Below are 17,177 nucleotides of genomic sequence, written 5' to 3' on the forward strand. Positions count from 1 at the left end.
CCCCCCCCCCTCCGCAGCAGCCTTTAATCACGCCACGCTCGTTATAATGACACGATCATTATTTCGTTAATTATTCGTATCGACGTTTGTTATTCTCCCCTTTTTGTCCCGGCGACAGAATGATTTTCGCTGGAGCGCCGAATCATGCGCGCGCGGGAGAGAATTATATAGAAAAAGACACCCCCAGCGAATTCATTTATGGATGGAATTAATTTGAGGAAATTAATATATAATAGGTATCGCGATGCCGTTCAATGATTGATGATGACGTTCTCGATCAAATATGCGTCTTATTTCATTGGTATTTCGACATGCTGTAATAAATAGAATTATAGCAACAAAATATATATGTTATTAATTAATTAAACGTCAATATAACATTACGAACAAAACGAAATACATATGTATGTACGATTATTACATAATGCTCGAGATTATATAATATAATAATATTTGCCGGAGAGTAAGTACGCGAGAAAAATAAATCCCGTTAAATCAGCCTTTCTGAGTTAGAAACAGAAAAAAAAGATAAATAAGAGAAAAAATATATCTCATTATTACATTAACTGTATAGTTAATTATCTATCGCCTTACATAACTCGTTGTGAAATATATAGACATCGCTGTATATTGCCCCGTCATCATGAATTTAGATCCTATTGTAAAATGCACTTCTGTTTATCGAAAATATTTATTATTCTGCCATTTTTGTCACACTCGCGATAAATAACGCGCGGAGAAACAAATGCGGATGAAGAGGAACATAACCTCTAAAGGTCTCTCTTCAGATTCCGGAATACAAAAATCATGGAAACAATTGTCAAATTCTTGTCGTTTTCCACATACACGGTTTACTGCAGGAAAAAAGAATAAAAATCATGTTGAAATATTTGGTAGAAATGAACAAGTTATACAGTACTCTTTTTGGAGAAGTTATATCGATATACTTTTATCCCACGGTAAGCAGACCGTTCAATAGACTGTGACAGCGAATTTGATCAGAAATAATTCAGAGATCGTTGATAAATCAGCATTGATTTATTCGCATTAAGCTTGTTGTTCTCGTTTTACCCATAATGAGCAAAACACCATGCTTTGGCCAGCGGAGCATTCTGACATAACCTGACAGCAGATGCTAAGTCGAGTGTGCTGATTCCGCTCCATTTTTGTCGGCAATTCGTGTCGAACTGTGTAGCGAGACTAGCGAACATGCTAAAATATAATATTTGCCGGAGTACGCGAAAAAAATTAATCGAGTTGAATCGACTTTTCTGAGTTAGTAACAGAAAAGAAAGATGAATAAGAGAAAAAATATATCTCTCATTATTAATTATTTATTCATACATAAACTGCTTGATTTGTCATCATATTCTGTTGACACAGTTTTGCTACATTTCTGCTAAAATTCTGTCAACACTATTGAATACGTCTAAATCTGTATCATATCCGTAGCATCTGTTGTAGATTCTATTATAAATGTTTGTTACATTTATTATAAATGAATGTAGCAAACGTTTATGATAGAATCTGTTCTCAACATTCTTGGCTGAGTAATACTATTTTTGTGGTGAAATTATAGCACACATAAATCTTCCGTGAGAAAATGTCGAAGAACGAGATTTGTGGATACATATCACTGTTATACAGCGTTGCTAACAAGCCGCTGGATCTATGGTCTAAACACATTTCATATGGTGGTAAAGTTCGTAGAGTAAAGGACGACCTATTACATGGGGATAAAGTAATCGAGATCACTGGGGCTTACGATAACACGATCCCCACAAGCATAACTATTCCTGCCAAAGCGCTGGACGTCCTGAACATAAAGCTTCCCATTCTCGTATTAGTTATAAAAAATCTAAACTTGCGGTTCAAACTGGAAATTCAAGTACATGCTTTTTAAATTTTATGATAGAGATCCGTATTGTTCTTAATATCTTAATAATGATTGTCTACTTTTGATGCATGAAGGTAATAGACAAACAACAATATCGGAGAAGATTCTCTTTCATGACCCACAATGTTGAAAAACTACCAAATATCAACGCAAGTGTGGCTCATATTTCGTTAAGATTGGATCCAGATTGTTGGAATTTCTTAGAAATAGATCTTCAGACTCTCTGTCATGAAGTATATAAAATGGATTATGAGGCTCTGCAAAGAATAACGATTTATCCAAATTGTCACTTAAGAAGAGTATATCTGCAAGATCGTCATTACAATGATGACGAAACTCATGTTGAGCTGTATCGAGCTTTCTTCAATATGTATTTGTTAAAACGGGGAATCAATTATACTGAAAAGGCTTGTCAGACGGAAAATTGTTACACAGGTTTTATAAATTCTCGAAGAAATGTGAAGTATATACACATATTAGCATATATTTATTTCTTTTTGGTTTTTAGGATCTTTAGAGCAATCTGATTTGAATTGTTTTATCAAAGATAATTCTAGTAGTACACCGTTGACAAAAGTTGATTCATCTAAAACTACAGATAACACGGAAAAACTGAAAAGTATTCTTTTAACTGAAAAGAATCACATGTCACTGGATGCTTTAAACGATACAATAAGAAAACGTAATCGGCATGTTTTTACAAGACAAAGTGAATATTTCACAAAATCTTTTGTGAATGATGCAGCTATAGAAAATAAATTAGAAAAAGGTAGTAGTGGCGCAACAGAAAGAGTAAAGCAAGATTGTGCGATGAAAATCCATACGACAGAAAACTCTTTACTAAATATAAAAATGAATCATACGTCGCGACCTGCATCCTCTATTGAATTAAAAAGAATCGCAAAGAGCCAATTTTTAAAAACGCATGTTAGCGAAATATTACTCAAAGATAACGGAATTCCAAAATGTCTGCAAAATATTCAGAATATAGTAGAAGATATATACATTAATTTAACAAACTGCACATTAAATAATAATGTTAATAAGGCGCAGACAAGAAAAGATAATTCCACGATAGCAAAGTTTAAGGTAGATACCATGGGTTCTCCGCCATCTTTTAAACTCGATCTATCTGAAAACATTAAGCTTGATAATATAAATAATAATGTGTGTAACATTCTGAGTGACAGATATACTCGTTCTAAGTATAAATATGTAAAAGAGAGTGATAAAAGTATTACCAATTGTTTAAGATCTCTTGTTAGTATCAAGGAAGGCGCTGAAAATTTAAATGAAAATATATCCACGAACAAATCGACATATATCCACAACAATCGAGAAAAAGGTAAAACTGGACGAAATGACAAGGTACGAATTTAAGGATGGATAAAACTTGTTAGATTTTAAAATAATAGATCATTGCGTGAACAAAAATTTCTCAAGAAATTACAGGATAAAAGACTTGCCATATATGTAGAATTATCATTACATAATATGACAAATCGAAGAAATTCTGGCCAAGAGAGAGAAGTTTATAAACAAAGATAATATACAAATAAATGTATTGGTCAGCAGTAAATTTAACTGCTTTTTAGCAAATTGTTCGAAAAAGTAGAATTCTATTAAAAATATATGAACAGAAAAATACACACATACTTTTTTCCACAGTTATATAGTAACAAGCAAAATTATACAATTCTTAATACATACATCGAATGCACATGATCTATATTCTATTAAGTAAAAAATTAATCTTAATGAATATTATATTATTAATTATACTTGCAATTATTTGAGCAACGTATAAAGTTAAGATAGTCTTCAATAAATTAGCTTTTATTTTGAAAGTAATTTGAACAAATCTTTAAAAAAAGTTTCAATTATGCGACCATTTTTTTTTTACTAAAGACGTATTTCCTTCATTAATTATCAACATTTTGCCTTATTTTGAATGGGCAAGAATAATTTAAATTCCGCTGGTAATTCGTCCTCCGAATACAATCGATCTGAAAAGTACACTCGTCGTATCCTACAATTAGCATGAATTTGGACCCTCAGTGTCTCTACATAATTCGTTCCATAGGCACGACGTGTGAAGTCAGCTAAATTGAACTGTATTTGATTCCATCCGTCGTCCAGTCTCATTGGCATGGTACATATAAATGGTTTTACTCTCGTCGTTGATTGATAATTACTCGCACGAAATCTGCGACGTACATTTTTGTCGTCGATTATCTGTAATGTGTACATTTTTTTATATTAAGAAAGACAGATTGAACATTTAATGAATGAAAAAATTCATAAAAGTTTTTCTTAAATATATTATTCTTTTAAAATAATGCATGATTCTATACAAGAGCAGTCGACTCATAATAAATAGATTTCAGATTTAATTCCTGATTCTCAGCTGAATACCTATTTAAGTTTAATAAAACAAAGAAAATTGAAATCGGCCAAATAGGAGTCAGCACAGTAAGACGTGCGCACAAATTAATAGAATAAATATTTACTAAAACGTATATAATACGTAATTACATCAACGATTAAAATTTCCATAATTAAATCGATGTTTAATATTTCCGGACGTTTCGGCAATACATTTTAGCCATCCTCAGTAGAACATTAACGATCAATCACACAGAAAGCACAATTATCGGCCAAAAAAGTTACAATGCTTATTGGTAGCGAAATTGTTATCCAAGTGGAACCATGATACAAAACAAGAAAAAAACTTGGTCACTATAATTTCGTCTCAAATAATAAATTAAAATAAATGTAGAATAACCTCGTCAATTTACAAAGATCTTAAACGAGAATGAGTCTTACCGCGCTGACTCCTATTTGACCAATTTCAATTTTCTTCGTTTTTCTAGAAATATAAGGAGGGGGGAGTCCATTATTAATAACATTGTATTAAGTTTAATAAGAAAATGATTAAGGTTGTAAGTAAAAGGGTATAAAATAGCAATGATATAACTCGTTTAAAAAATCTATATTTCAATAAAATAGATCAGAGATCCTATAACAGACTCTGATTACAATTTTGTCATCTTATAAGGAAAAAATGTAAATACACTTTCTTTCTGTATATATATATATATATATAATCTCAGTCTAATTTACAAACCTGAGACCTAATTAAAAAGCATGGAAACAAGGAATATCAGATTTTAATCTATCTCTGTATTATATATATTCTGGTAAACATGATTTTGATAGACTTTGTTCCCACTATGCTTGTGCTTTTCAACTGTATATTATACTGCTTCACTCTACAATTTTAATTAAAATTATAGATTGGTATTTATATAGTCAACTCTTATATTTAAAATCATTTTAAGTATAATCTCAAAATGTCAATCATAAAGCCATATATTAATATTTCAAAATATTGCTTAAGATAATCTTGAAATAAGAACTAATTATTAATATTAATATAGCCATAGAGTAAAACAATATAAGTTGTAATAAATAAGATAATAATGATAGTATATATACAGTGAAGAAATATTATTATATCTTTCTCTTCTAATTTTGATAAAATCATAGCTAGACTTTATATAAGGTCTCTAAGTTAAATTAAATACTTTTCCCTTAATTTTTCCATAAACTAATACAATAAAAACCTCACCTGGACCTCAAATGTGAAATACTTCTTTAAATTCTTGATAATCATCACCAGAAAGGGCAACTTTATGCCCAAAGTCTTCCTTGGATCTGCAGGACATGTAATATATGTTGTGCTAACATTGCTGCCTAGTATTTCCAGGACAAGACTTTGAATATCGTTATCAGTAATCCTCTTGATATGTCCATTCCTTACTTTCTTGTCCCAGATTTGCAGGGGCTTGCTGCCGATGCTATACAGAATGGATAGGAAACCACTTTGGAAGGTGTTTTTAAACATTTTCGAATTTGTTCAGGATCCCGCTGCTCTGATAATTTTTTTTATACCAAAATAGGTCTACCTCTCCTCTATTTTTTCGTCAAGCCTGCAATATAATTAACGTGATAAATTCGATTCCTCGGCGTTGATTAAACACCGCAGCTAACCTTCTTCCATCTTAAACTAATAAATGGAATTAAAGACACCATATCACATAAAAAAGATCGAGTTAAAAACACGCTACGGACGATTTAGGACCTTTAAGAAATTCATGCTTATACTTAAAATAATAAATTTTTTGTTCTTTGTGCATCGATTATTTTAATCCATCGTTTCACGAGTGTTGCTTAACGAAATATTAGCGGCGATTCTAACCTATAAACGACTGTTTGATCGATACATCGTTCCACAATATCCGTATGAATATATCAACATAAACGGAGCTTTAACCTGGGCACATCAAGAATAAATAAGATTACAAGTATAAATTTAATTTAGATTTGCATTCATTAAATTCCTTCGTGTTTTTTGAGGTTAATATTGTATATATACTGTGCTAATGATCACGCATAACACATTTCATACTGCAGTTCGTCTTCGTACACAAACTTACGAATTGCGAAGACAGTGGAAGCAAGTGGAAGACTTTTCGTGGCGAAACGTTGAACTACAATGTCCTATTTTTCTGTCTCGTCAATAAAGAAGAGATTCGTCATTTTTGTACCTTAGATAAGATATGTTTTATATTGTTAGATATTTTAATTTATACTTTTCAAAATTTTTTATTTTGGGGGAAATTTGTCTTAAAATTTTTTATACAAATTGGAAACATTTTTTAAAAACATTGACGAAAAAAACTTTCATCTTGGTTCAATTTACTCTTTATCTTTTTTTTATTTCAGAATTAGAAAAAAATACTGTTTATTTTTTTTAATACTAGAATTTAAAAAAATAAACAATTAAACCAAGATTAAAGTTAATTTACTTACATTGGTAAATCCTATTGTAAATATGTAGAAACTTTAGTAAAATCAGGAGTCTCTCTCTTAAAATTTTTTATATATGTAAATTTCGAAATATTGTAGATTTTTAAGAATTTTCGTTCTATGATTTCTGGAAAAATACTTTAAACATTTTCAGATCTCTTATAAAATTTTATTAAAAATTATAGAACAAAAATTTTTTTTAAGTATATGTAAAAATTTTTTTTAAATGTAGACTTTCTCAGCACTTTATAATTGCTTTCAAAGTCATTAGAGCCGCTTTGCCATCTTGAACTCGCCATTGACTGCAGGCCATCCCTAACCCTTTTCATTTTCGAAACTATCGTCTGTTACGAAATTTTTGAAATCATCATTATACCATTCATTCGTTTATAGTTTCCTAACTAAATATTTTATTAAGTTTTCGACTCATTTCTATTGTAAAACCTAGTTTGAATTTGTATTCAAAAAATTCAGAATTGTTTCTTTTTCATATTTAATAATAATGATAACAATTGATCACAAAGTTAATATTGAAACAAAATTATTAGCACAATTAACAATGGAATATGCGCTTGAAAATAATACAACATGAACACAATCGAACATATTGTAGATTTTTAGAATAAAGCCCCTAGAGAGTTCAAAAATCGACATTATTTTTTCATCAATCTAGTATTATTCAAAAATTTTGAAAAACTAAAATTATATAAAAATTCTAAGAAACATTTTTATCAGTAAGATTTTTAAGTTTTATTAAAGAGAAGATGTATCTATGAAATTTTTGTAACAATTAGACAAGTTAAGAAATGTGCACATTAAAATCTATTAGGTATATCAAATCTCATAAACACTTGCCAATTAAACCGAACACTTGGATACTTTTTATTCAAATGAAAATCTAAAATAATAAGGATATTATAGATAAAATAAAATATTCTTGTATTCGTGTGCCACCTTGTCATGCGTATATTTGAAACGCACAGTAAAAAGGCCATATACATGTACGTGAAACCTTTCTACAATCGTTCTCATCAACGTCAAATACAAACTGATGCGGATAGAGGAAAGCAGTAGATTCCTATACGTCGTACAGTTCACTTTCGAAAATGCAATTAAAGCTTCATCGGTACGAATGATCTCCTCAATCGTTAGGACACATTTACTCAAGGAGTAATCATTCCCTCGATAGATGTTGTCGAGGTCTCGCATCACGTAATTGCGTACGTTACAGCAAATCGTTACAAACAAATTGTTTTACTTAAAATGTAAATCTAACATAATCGAACTATATTACGATATCGTATACGGTACTTTCTCTCGCGCTCGGCACTGCCTTATAAAACACAATATTCTTAAAATGAATACATGAATATTATGAGAAAAAGGTAAATAATATTCATGTAACATTCTAGGGGTGCGTTCCACTTAACGTTTGCAACGCTCACTTGCGTCATTTTATCCTTATTTAACATTTGATAACAACAAGGGTGAAGTGATATCCACGAGCGTCGTGAATTTTAAATGGAACCCTAGGAATATTGTGTGCTTACAGGGTAATTCTGCCTGCAACTAAAAAATTGCGAGAAATTAATATGTATATTTTACAAAAGCTTTACATAGTAACGTTGTAACATGATGAACCAACAGCGGTCACTTGATTTTGCTAATACTAATCGAAAGTAAGCAAACGTAGCGATATATGTGACGGCATTAAAACAAAATGACGGAACGAAATATGGATTACGCATGAAACTAATATTACGCATTCTTCTTCTTCTTCTTCTTCTTCTTGACAGTGTCGATATATTATAGTTTGTGTTTCCTCAATACTATGCCGATCAAACCCGACAACGCAATTGACTTCTCAACGCAAACAAGTGAGTTTTTTTTTCTCTTTAAAATGTCGAAGGATGCCGGTATCTCGGTAAATTGATACGTTATATTCGCTTATCTATTCGTTAATATTAACTATATGGTATTACAGTTTATAACGTAAAATTGTTCCTTCCTTTCTCTCTTTCTCTTGCAGCGTATGCAATGTAAATTATTTAATTTGAATCTTTATCTTGCTTAGCTCTTGAAAAACTATATGTATATAACGGAATCTACCACTGCGTCTTGTAATACTGAATGCCACATGAACAAGAAAGGCCCACTTATAAAAGCGATCGGTATCAACACAAAACCCAACTAGAGTCTCGAAGAGTCAATAAATAATTTTTTTCCAGCAAATGTCTCAAACAAACTTCCATTTAATGGATAGATCCATCATCGCGAACATTTCTTACAAATTTTCAATGTACCGAGTATCGGGCATTATGAATAAAAATGCACACGACTTTAATGAACAACAACACAGTTTACTAACCGTTATAGAGCGTTGATGTAAACCGTTTGTATTTATTGTTCAGTAAATCGCATATAATACAAGAGCAATGAATAGAAGACAGCAAGTCGCTTAATTGAGAACGCCGGTACAAAACTCTGTGTCGTTACACCATGTCAATAAAAGGTAAGGTTCATACAGTTTACATGGAGACGCATAGAACTTAAAATCAAGAAGTAAAAGTTACATGAATATTCGAAGTTTGTACCGTTTCTCAATATTTATCTTCATTCATTATTAAGTTTCTTCCACTCTAGTATTCTTACTCATTTCCCAACAATAATACAAAATTCACCGTTCTTTCAGGATTATTTCTCAGCAAAATTAAAACAATTTCATAATAATCCGGACGCAACGGGACAAATTTTGAATTATTGCCTTCTCTTCTTTCTCTTTTTTTTTTAGATTCATCGAAATTTCCGACGCAACGTATCATTACTGTCTACCTGCGAACGATAGGTGTACGGAAATTTCTATTCCCCTTGCTTCTCAACCAGACAAAATTCGCCGTTTCCAGGCTGTGTTTCTAATCGAAGTTTAAAACAACTTTGTAATAGTCTTGACGCAACGGGACAAATTTCTTTATTAATATTTATTTCCATTTTATTTTATATTCGCTGAAATTTCCTATACAGCGTATCATTACTTTTTACCCGAATGACAGATGTATGGAAATTTCTATTTTTCTTCATTTCTCAATATTTTACGATACATGAATATGTAACCCCAGGTTGCTTCTGGCCCCCGTAAAAAAGCAAATTGGGGCATAGGGACAGTGTATATCGCATTACGTATGTGTTTTACCAATTTAAACGTTAACTACTTAATCTTTCACACGTATCTCTAACGCACGTAGCCAGAGTAATTCTGGAAAAATACGTGATTTTATGTATAATTTTCATATGCGACTCAATAGAAATAGATTTTTAAATTGCTTTTTCTTCAAATAAAGCGATGAAAAAATATACACACAAAATATATAAAATGATCAATTCCGAACAGCGAAGAATTAAAAAAAAAAGAAAAAAGAGAAAAACACCATTACGGTCATTAATTAGACGTATTTTATTCATGATAATGTGTGGAAGCTAAGATTCAATTGAAAAATTAAGAGATGGTCGCATTTCATCTCCAGGTCGTGTTACTTTACTTAACATTTTCCTATAGTGTTCATTATATATTGTAGACTGATCCTAACTGGAGAATGACCATTTTGAATCATTATAGATAAGTATATTGGTATTGTGATCCTGTCAATGAAAATGTGTTACAATAAATACAGCAGTTATACATATTTGTCACTGCTAGGATCGCAATCACGATCAAACACCAATAATTCCATGCGATTCTATAGCATTATTAATTTTGCAAGAGTTGTAATGTATGAACCGTTCAATGATACGCTATTATATGTAACGTATAACAACAGATTGCCGATAGACACAAAAACTTGTCAATGTCTATTGTGACTAATCAGTTTCTAGTCATTAAACGAAAGAATTCTTACATAATTATTAAATACATATCGCTTATTGGTGCTTGAACGGCATTTCAATGTAATTAGGACACTGCAAAAGCTCAGGAAGATTTTTTATATACTAATAACTAATTTAAATAATTGTATATATAAATTGATTCAGATTTAGATTCGATAATTACGTTAAATAATATAAATTGATCCAAATTTAGATTTGATTTGATTTTTCACATATTTTAATAATGTAAATAGTATATAGCGATTCAATAAATAACAAACATATAACATGAAAAAATTTATATCATTCACATCGCTTTATTTAATTCTTTGACAAATTTGTCTGAGGTATACATAAATATATTTTTACAATTTCAAATATAGCCAGATTATTGTGTAGCAGCTTTTTTCAATATAAATTATTATATAGAAAAAAAATTCAATGAGTTTTTTTTAATAGATCAGATTTCTTAAAGAAATCGGATTTAATAAAAAAAAAAAATAGTTAATACAACCGCAACTGAGACTCTTTTGATGCAATTGAAGAAAAGTCTCGGTCGAGGAATAGCATATCTACAAATGAACTAGCAATAAATGAACATATAATTAACGTTATCAATTTTGTAAAGAACTTTATAACAATAAAAATCATTTAACTTCCTTTTGCGGTGTCCTGGAGAAGCATAAATATAACTCAACATTATATGTCTTAAGCGCTACTCAGTTACTTATCGATAGCTCCATCCATAATGTTATTTTTAACTTGAATGCTAATGTGTATTCCATCACCAGACGCACCTTTGTCCTTCTTCACTTGTGCTGCGTTTGAGGCATTATCAAGTCCCAATTTACTAAGTGTACGAAGCGCCCTTAGAGCCGCTTGATTGCGGCTCGCAGTTATTGTTGTTCCATTACCGTGACAAACTTGCGGTGGATCAGTGCTTAGCGACACAAGTGATAAATATTCTTTGTTTATAGATACTCCCTGGAACATTAATGAAAAATAATGGCTTATATAATTTATTTGATGATATGTCAACATTTATCATTTACACTACGTTTCACCTTAATTAATTAGAATTCTTTTAATACCGATTAAACGATCGATTACCTTAGGAAAGTCGCTAAATTCTACGCTGAAATTAAATAACTGAGATAAATAATGCAATTGATCCTTGGGCGAAACACCAGCCGTATTCTGTTGTTGCTGTTCGCGTAATTCTTCAGCGACTATTTGTACGCTGGGTCCATTCCCCAGTTTAGATTCTTGACCTCCGTCCACCAGTAAAAGACCAGGTACTAATTGGCGGCCTATGGTACCTAGAGATGATAACATTTTTATTTTATAGAGATGATAATATTTATCGAATACAGTTCAATACAAACAGCACAGTAAACATTTCTTCTTACCTCCTACCGAGTGAGGTTGAGTGTCGTTCATTTGTTCGTCCTCGAGAAATGTAACTTTTCTAGGCTTTGACTCTGTGTTCTCGCTCTCTCCCGTCTTTATGGATGGTTTCGAGGGTTGCGGCGATGGTTTACTATATCCCAATTGCGCCAAGAGAGCCTCAGCCGCAGCTCTCTTAGCCAATTTTTTGTTAGGTCCGATTCCTTGGGCGGAGTGCTGACCCATTGTCACTTCCATGACAAACTCTCTGCGTCTTGGTGCACCCTTCTCATCTATTAAATTGTAAACTGGTTCCCTCTCTCGTTTCGCCTGTTGAATCTGAACCAACCGGGAAACCGGATTGACCTCCTCCGCAGCTTCATTTTCTGCACGAGGCTCTTGATAAACTTTGATCAAGTTTCGAGATTTCTTCTTCGTCGCTGGTGGTTTACGTTTCACTCGCATTGATCGATTCTGTATGGTAGCCGGTAGCGGAGGAAGACGCTTCAGTTCGTCTAACATCAACTCGGCAGCGCGTTTCTTTGACACCTAAGGAAACAGGAACGATACATTTGAAATTGTGTTGTTATTTATCATTCTTCTACAAGAAAGGTTTGAGAAATTACTTTTTTCGAGGATCCTTCTCCCACAGTAACCTTCTCGCCGACGGTGCATTTTGTCATGAAAGTTCTTATATGAGGTTTACCGCTTTCAGATACAACTTCAAAACTGACTGGCAGTCCGCGTTTTAGAGCAGTCTCATGAACAAGAGATACGGGACTTTTCAACTCAGCGTTTGGATCGTCAATACCACTCAACGTGCCGTTCTCACTAGTGTTACTGGTATTTGCGATCTCTTCCGGTAACGGCAATTGGCGTAATTGTTCTAAGGCTCTGCTAGCAGCATCGTGACGTGCGGCTTGACCTGTTAAACCTCTACCCGTAAATTCACGTTCACCCACCTTTAGAGTGACAAGATATAATCCCTGAAGATCCGTGTGAACTCCACGATTGTAAGCGATACGCGGATTGTACATTCGTGGAAAGTTCGCACTAAATCCATGTGGCATAAATTGATGCTGCAATGCAGTTGGAGGAGCTTGTCGGAACGAATAAACAGTTGGCTCACCTCGTTTCATCGCTAACGCATTCAGTTCGACGGTGGGAGGCAAGTGTCCTGTAAAATGACATATTTAGACAGATCAATTAAATAGTATTGGAAAGATCTCTGTAGATTTTATAATTGACAAAAAAGTAGTTATATATAAATCGACATTATTTTGCACAATTATAATTACTTATATTGAGAAACATAACATTCCAAAAACACACAGAAATTGTATTATATTATTATACTATAATCAATGCATGTAGAATTCACAATATGAAATTACCAGAACCTGTTGGACATTTGCCCAGATGGCCGATTCTCATGGCCTTGGTGGGTTTAGGTGGAGGTTGACGGTACCAAGTTTTAGTCAATGCTGCGGTCGCTGCACTATGTTGAGCCTTCTTTATACTAGGACCTTCAGCGACATATTCTTCTTCACCCAATTTTAGTGTCACCGTGAATCTCTTTTTGTGCGCCGGTCCTTGCTCGTTGGTCAGCCTATATTGATGTTGAATCCTATTGAATCTGGCCAACTCATTTAACAAACACATAGGTGTTTTTTCTTTCATGTTTGCCAAAGCTGGATTGGTCGCGTTGGCATGATTCTGACCAGATACATTGTCGTCTCTGGACTCTCCATTGGCATCATTCGTTATCACCTTAGATTGCTCCATATTTGATTGTTGTGGTACATGCTGCGGCTGTTGCGATTGTTGTACCTGCTGCTGCGACTGCTGTTGCTGCTGAGGAGGTTGATTCTGCTGATTATTTGGTTGCTGCTGCTGCGGCTGTTGTTGATGTGGATATTGAGGTTGTTGTACATTTTGAAGAGTCACAGAAACTGTATTTGTTTGGTCCTTCATGCTAACGCTAACCATGGTATCTGAAGTAAATTAATTATTATATTTAAATTAATTATTATATTGATAAGAACAAGAATCTCGTTTTCCATTGTGTATCTGTACTTACTGTTAGTATTGTGCGTATTCATACCCATCAACATTGGCTGTCTTGGATTTCCATGCGGCGGGCCAGGATGCTGCATGTGATGCATATGCTGTTGATGGGGGGGCATGGACAGTATTGGTTGATGCGGATTCCGATGTGGTAACAAATGCTGCGGCTGATGTAGCTGGGGCATGTTAGTCTGCTGCATAGGCCGCATTGGTCCTGCCATTCTGTATTCATTTTTGTATGATTACAAATCTTATTAAATAAGTTCCCTCATAATTATATTAATTTTCTAAGACAGCAAATACGCGTTTCTATTATATATCAATATATTTGATCTCTCTCTCTCTCTCTCTCTCTATATATATATATATATATATATATAAAATTCTTTGAAATAATAAAGAAATAATTTCAATAAGTAATGATTGTTTTAATTCATTTTTTTTTTTAAATTTTTACTCATATGTAGACATTATAGCAACATATTATTAAGTCACTAAACAGAATCATTAGAAAGCTTCTTTATCAATTTTTAATAGTTTGTACAAATATTTATGTGAGTAAAATTTGTTACTTCAATTCTACATAAAAGAATATTCTTAAAATAAACTAATATTTTTATTATACTTTTTGTTTCATTGTCAGAAGAATATAAACATAAGATTTGATTAGAAGATATTAACCTGTTGTGATCTCGAAGTTGATTTTGCATTGCGTGATGTTGATGACGTAACATCTTATGACAATTTATTCAGACAAATCTGCAAAATGAAAGTACAAATTCAATTCTGTTTTAATATTATATATTTCAGATGACAGTTATATGACATATATAAACACATTTAAACGAGTATTTATACTTGAGCTACATAATCAACCAAAAGATAATCAAATTTTCAATCATGTTTAAATATATAATACATTTATCTTCTCTTGTATATATTGATAAGCTCTCACATAGCAATCAGCAGACTATAAACTGTTCTTCTGCCGACTTTGCCACTCAGTGAGCAAGAATACAAATAAATATTTCATAATTATCAATAAACAAACAATGAACAGTTGACAAACTGTACCGCTTGTTGATTTTGTCAAACAACAAAGGAGAATGCAACTCTTGAACTTTCTGTTACTCTAAAAAAAGGTTTATTCCACGTTTATGTTTAAAAAAAAAGGGTCTACTCCGAAATTTACTCCGAAATGTAGTTTCCAGAGTACGCGTGGTATGTGCCCTTTTCCGCATTGAGACGCAAATCACGAAATACATAATTTACAGCGGAAGATTCGATCGAGCCTAGAAGACGTCGAAGACGATAGAAAGACGGTATAACCTTCCTGCGGGAAGGGCGAGCCGGTATAACGGGCGGTTTATTACACGGACGGGAGACGCAATCTCGCCGCACGTCGTCCCGACCGCGCGCAATTTCGTACGCTCGATTACATGCTCCGGGTTGCGATCGTCAATTTTCCGTTTCTATAAATAAAATCCGTCCCCCGATGGAATGGGCTTGGTCCGGCAACGGCAGCGGCAGCGGCGGCGGCGGCGGCGACGACGGTTCATCTGAACAATCGGAGCCACGCCGCGCGCGCGGCACGTTACACCCTTTTTCTTCACATTTCCCCGCACTTACCCGGTCACGTTCGCTCTATTTCGCGGAAATTTAGGACGTGTCGCGTAACACAGTGAAATTTCCGGCGAAATAGATCCGCTCCGACGAAAACGAACACCGCCAGGCCCTTAGCACGGCTATTGGCAAACAGTAAAGAAAAGTACTCGATAGACTAAAATGCGGCCATTTTGATGTGGAGCTAGCGGCAGAGTATGACGTCATCGATCACATTGTGACCGACGATAGGTACACAACTTGTTAGAAGGAACAACAGAGATATATAATGAACGCGATAAAAGAAATCAAAATCTTTTTGTTGATTCCCTTCAAACTCTCTTCTTTTTGATCACTCTTGAAGAAAGAAGATACTTTCTTTTCTGTGTTTTTTGCAACCCTTCGATAAACTGTTTATAGATGCGATTATTGAGAATCACTTAATTTATAAGCAGAGCCGTTATTATAAAGTTACGTACGTGTATTATATATGAGAGTATATTTAAACTTTCTAAATAAGAAATTTAAATTAATGTAATGGTACATTATTTATCATATTTATAATAAATATTTTTATAATATATTATATAATTATGATAAATCTTTACTATCTCACTATCTGTATGTGCAATTTGAGACTATACAAATATATTTGTAATATTACAAAACATTAATATTTTTGTAAATATTTTATTAATATTGTGTGTTGTCCGAAAGAATTACATATAATAGAATCTTTATAGATTCTATAAAATATTCGTCTTTTTTTATCTTCAGACGATTGAGTCATTTAAATGGACATATATAAAAGTAATTATATATTCAGCATTTTTCTGTTTAAAATATTAAAAATACTTAATTAAATAATAACTATATTCTTTTCCTAAAAAAGCATCTAGACAATATATGTTAATTTTGTCAGAGTTGCTGACTTTCATTTTTTCTGCGTATAACTTAATTAATTCCAACAAAACGTTTCGAAAAATCTTAGTACACGAAAAACATGTGTAATATGCAGTGTAACTTTTTTGCAGCTAAAAATTTTTATTTTCAATACTCGCTTATATTGTGTAATGAGATATCACAAACTATTTAAAAAATTGGAAATACATTTACAATTAATAAATTTAAATACACACATTTTATTATTAAATTCTATTATATTATATATTTATATATATTGAAATTACGAAGCATATATGTTTCCCGAGAACGGTTTTTACAAATAAACTTGTCTCTGTTAAAATATTTACATTTAATAGTTGTGCAAGTTCTTTGATAACATCATTGCCACATTACTCATTCTTTAAAGCCCGCGTTTTTCTATACTTCTATTTACATTTGTTAAAATTCGCCCAAATTTCAATTTTTGTTTCTCCAATCTGGTATGCGAAATTTTACACGTCAGACAATTAATTGGACTGTGAAATTTGCATATGCTCCGTACAGAAGTCTCCGCCAATGGTTCCATGCACTAAAAGAGCGACCAAGA

The 17,177-nt window shown here is 32.6% G+C and overlaps 3 protein-coding genes across 5 annotated transcripts; 1 reads left to right on the forward strand and 2 right to left on the reverse strand.

Annotated features, from left to right (window-relative positions):
- The first annotated feature begins 592 nt into the window (after window positions 1-592).
- Window positions 593-3,442, forward strand: LOC108775537 (uncharacterized). 2 transcript variants are annotated; one of them, XM_018541933.1, is made up of 5 exons: window positions 593-959; window positions 1,580-1,888; window positions 1,972-2,332; window positions 2,406-2,986; window positions 3,151-3,231. In XM_018541933.1, exons 2-5 carry the CDS (start codon window positions 1,604-1,606, stop codon window positions 3,160-3,162), a joined length of 1,239 nt encoding a protein of 412 aa, XP_018397435.1. In that variant the 5' UTR covers window positions 593-959; window positions 1,580-1,603; the 3' UTR covers window positions 3,163-3,231. The 2 variants fall into 2 exon arrangements, with proteins under 2 accessions (XP_018397435.1, XP_018397434.1); XM_018541932.1 differs by having other exon boundaries at window positions 2,406-3,442.
- A 344-nt stretch (window positions 3,443-3,786) lies between these two features.
- On the reverse strand, window positions 3,787-6,373 carry LOC108775539 (cilia- and flagella-associated protein 20). 2 transcript variants are annotated; one of them, XM_018541937.1, is made up of 3 exons: window positions 6,159-6,373; window positions 5,529-5,889; window positions 3,787-4,132 (listed from the first exon to the last, which is right to left on the reverse strand). In XM_018541937.1, exons 2-3 carry the CDS (start codon window positions 5,802-5,804, stop codon window positions 3,827-3,829), a joined length of 582 nt encoding a protein of 193 aa, XP_018397439.1. In that variant the 5' UTR covers window positions 5,805-5,889; window positions 6,159-6,373; the 3' UTR covers window positions 3,787-3,826. The 2 variants fall into 2 exon arrangements, with proteins under 2 accessions (XP_018397439.1, XP_018397440.1); XM_018541938.1 differs by lacking the exon at window positions 6,159-6,373 and adding an exon at window positions 5,951-6,075.
- Window positions 6,374-11,279: 4,906 nt separating this feature from the next.
- On the reverse strand, window positions 11,280-15,833 carry stau (double-stranded RNA-binding protein Staufen). Its single transcript, XM_018541766.1, has 8 exons — window positions 15,713-15,833; window positions 14,765-14,842; window positions 14,097-14,305; window positions 13,411-14,010; window positions 12,643-13,193; window positions 12,040-12,565; window positions 11,741-11,949; window positions 11,280-11,614 (listed from the first exon to the last, which is right to left on the reverse strand). Exons 2-8 carry the CDS (start codon window positions 14,815-14,817, stop codon window positions 11,354-11,356), a joined length of 2,409 nt encoding a protein of 802 aa, XP_018397268.1. The 5' UTR covers window positions 14,818-14,842; window positions 15,713-15,833; the 3' UTR covers window positions 11,280-11,353.
- Window positions 15,834-17,177: the final 1,344 nt, after the last annotated feature.

The sequence above is a fragment of the Cyphomyrmex costatus genome, unplaced genomic scaffold, assembly GCF_001594065.2.
Source record: "Cyphomyrmex costatus isolate MS0001 unplaced genomic scaffold, Ccosl1.0 scaffold30, whole genome shotgun sequence".
In the NCBI taxonomy this organism is placed as follows: Eukaryota; Metazoa; Arthropoda; class Insecta; order Hymenoptera; family Formicidae; genus Cyphomyrmex; species Cyphomyrmex costatus.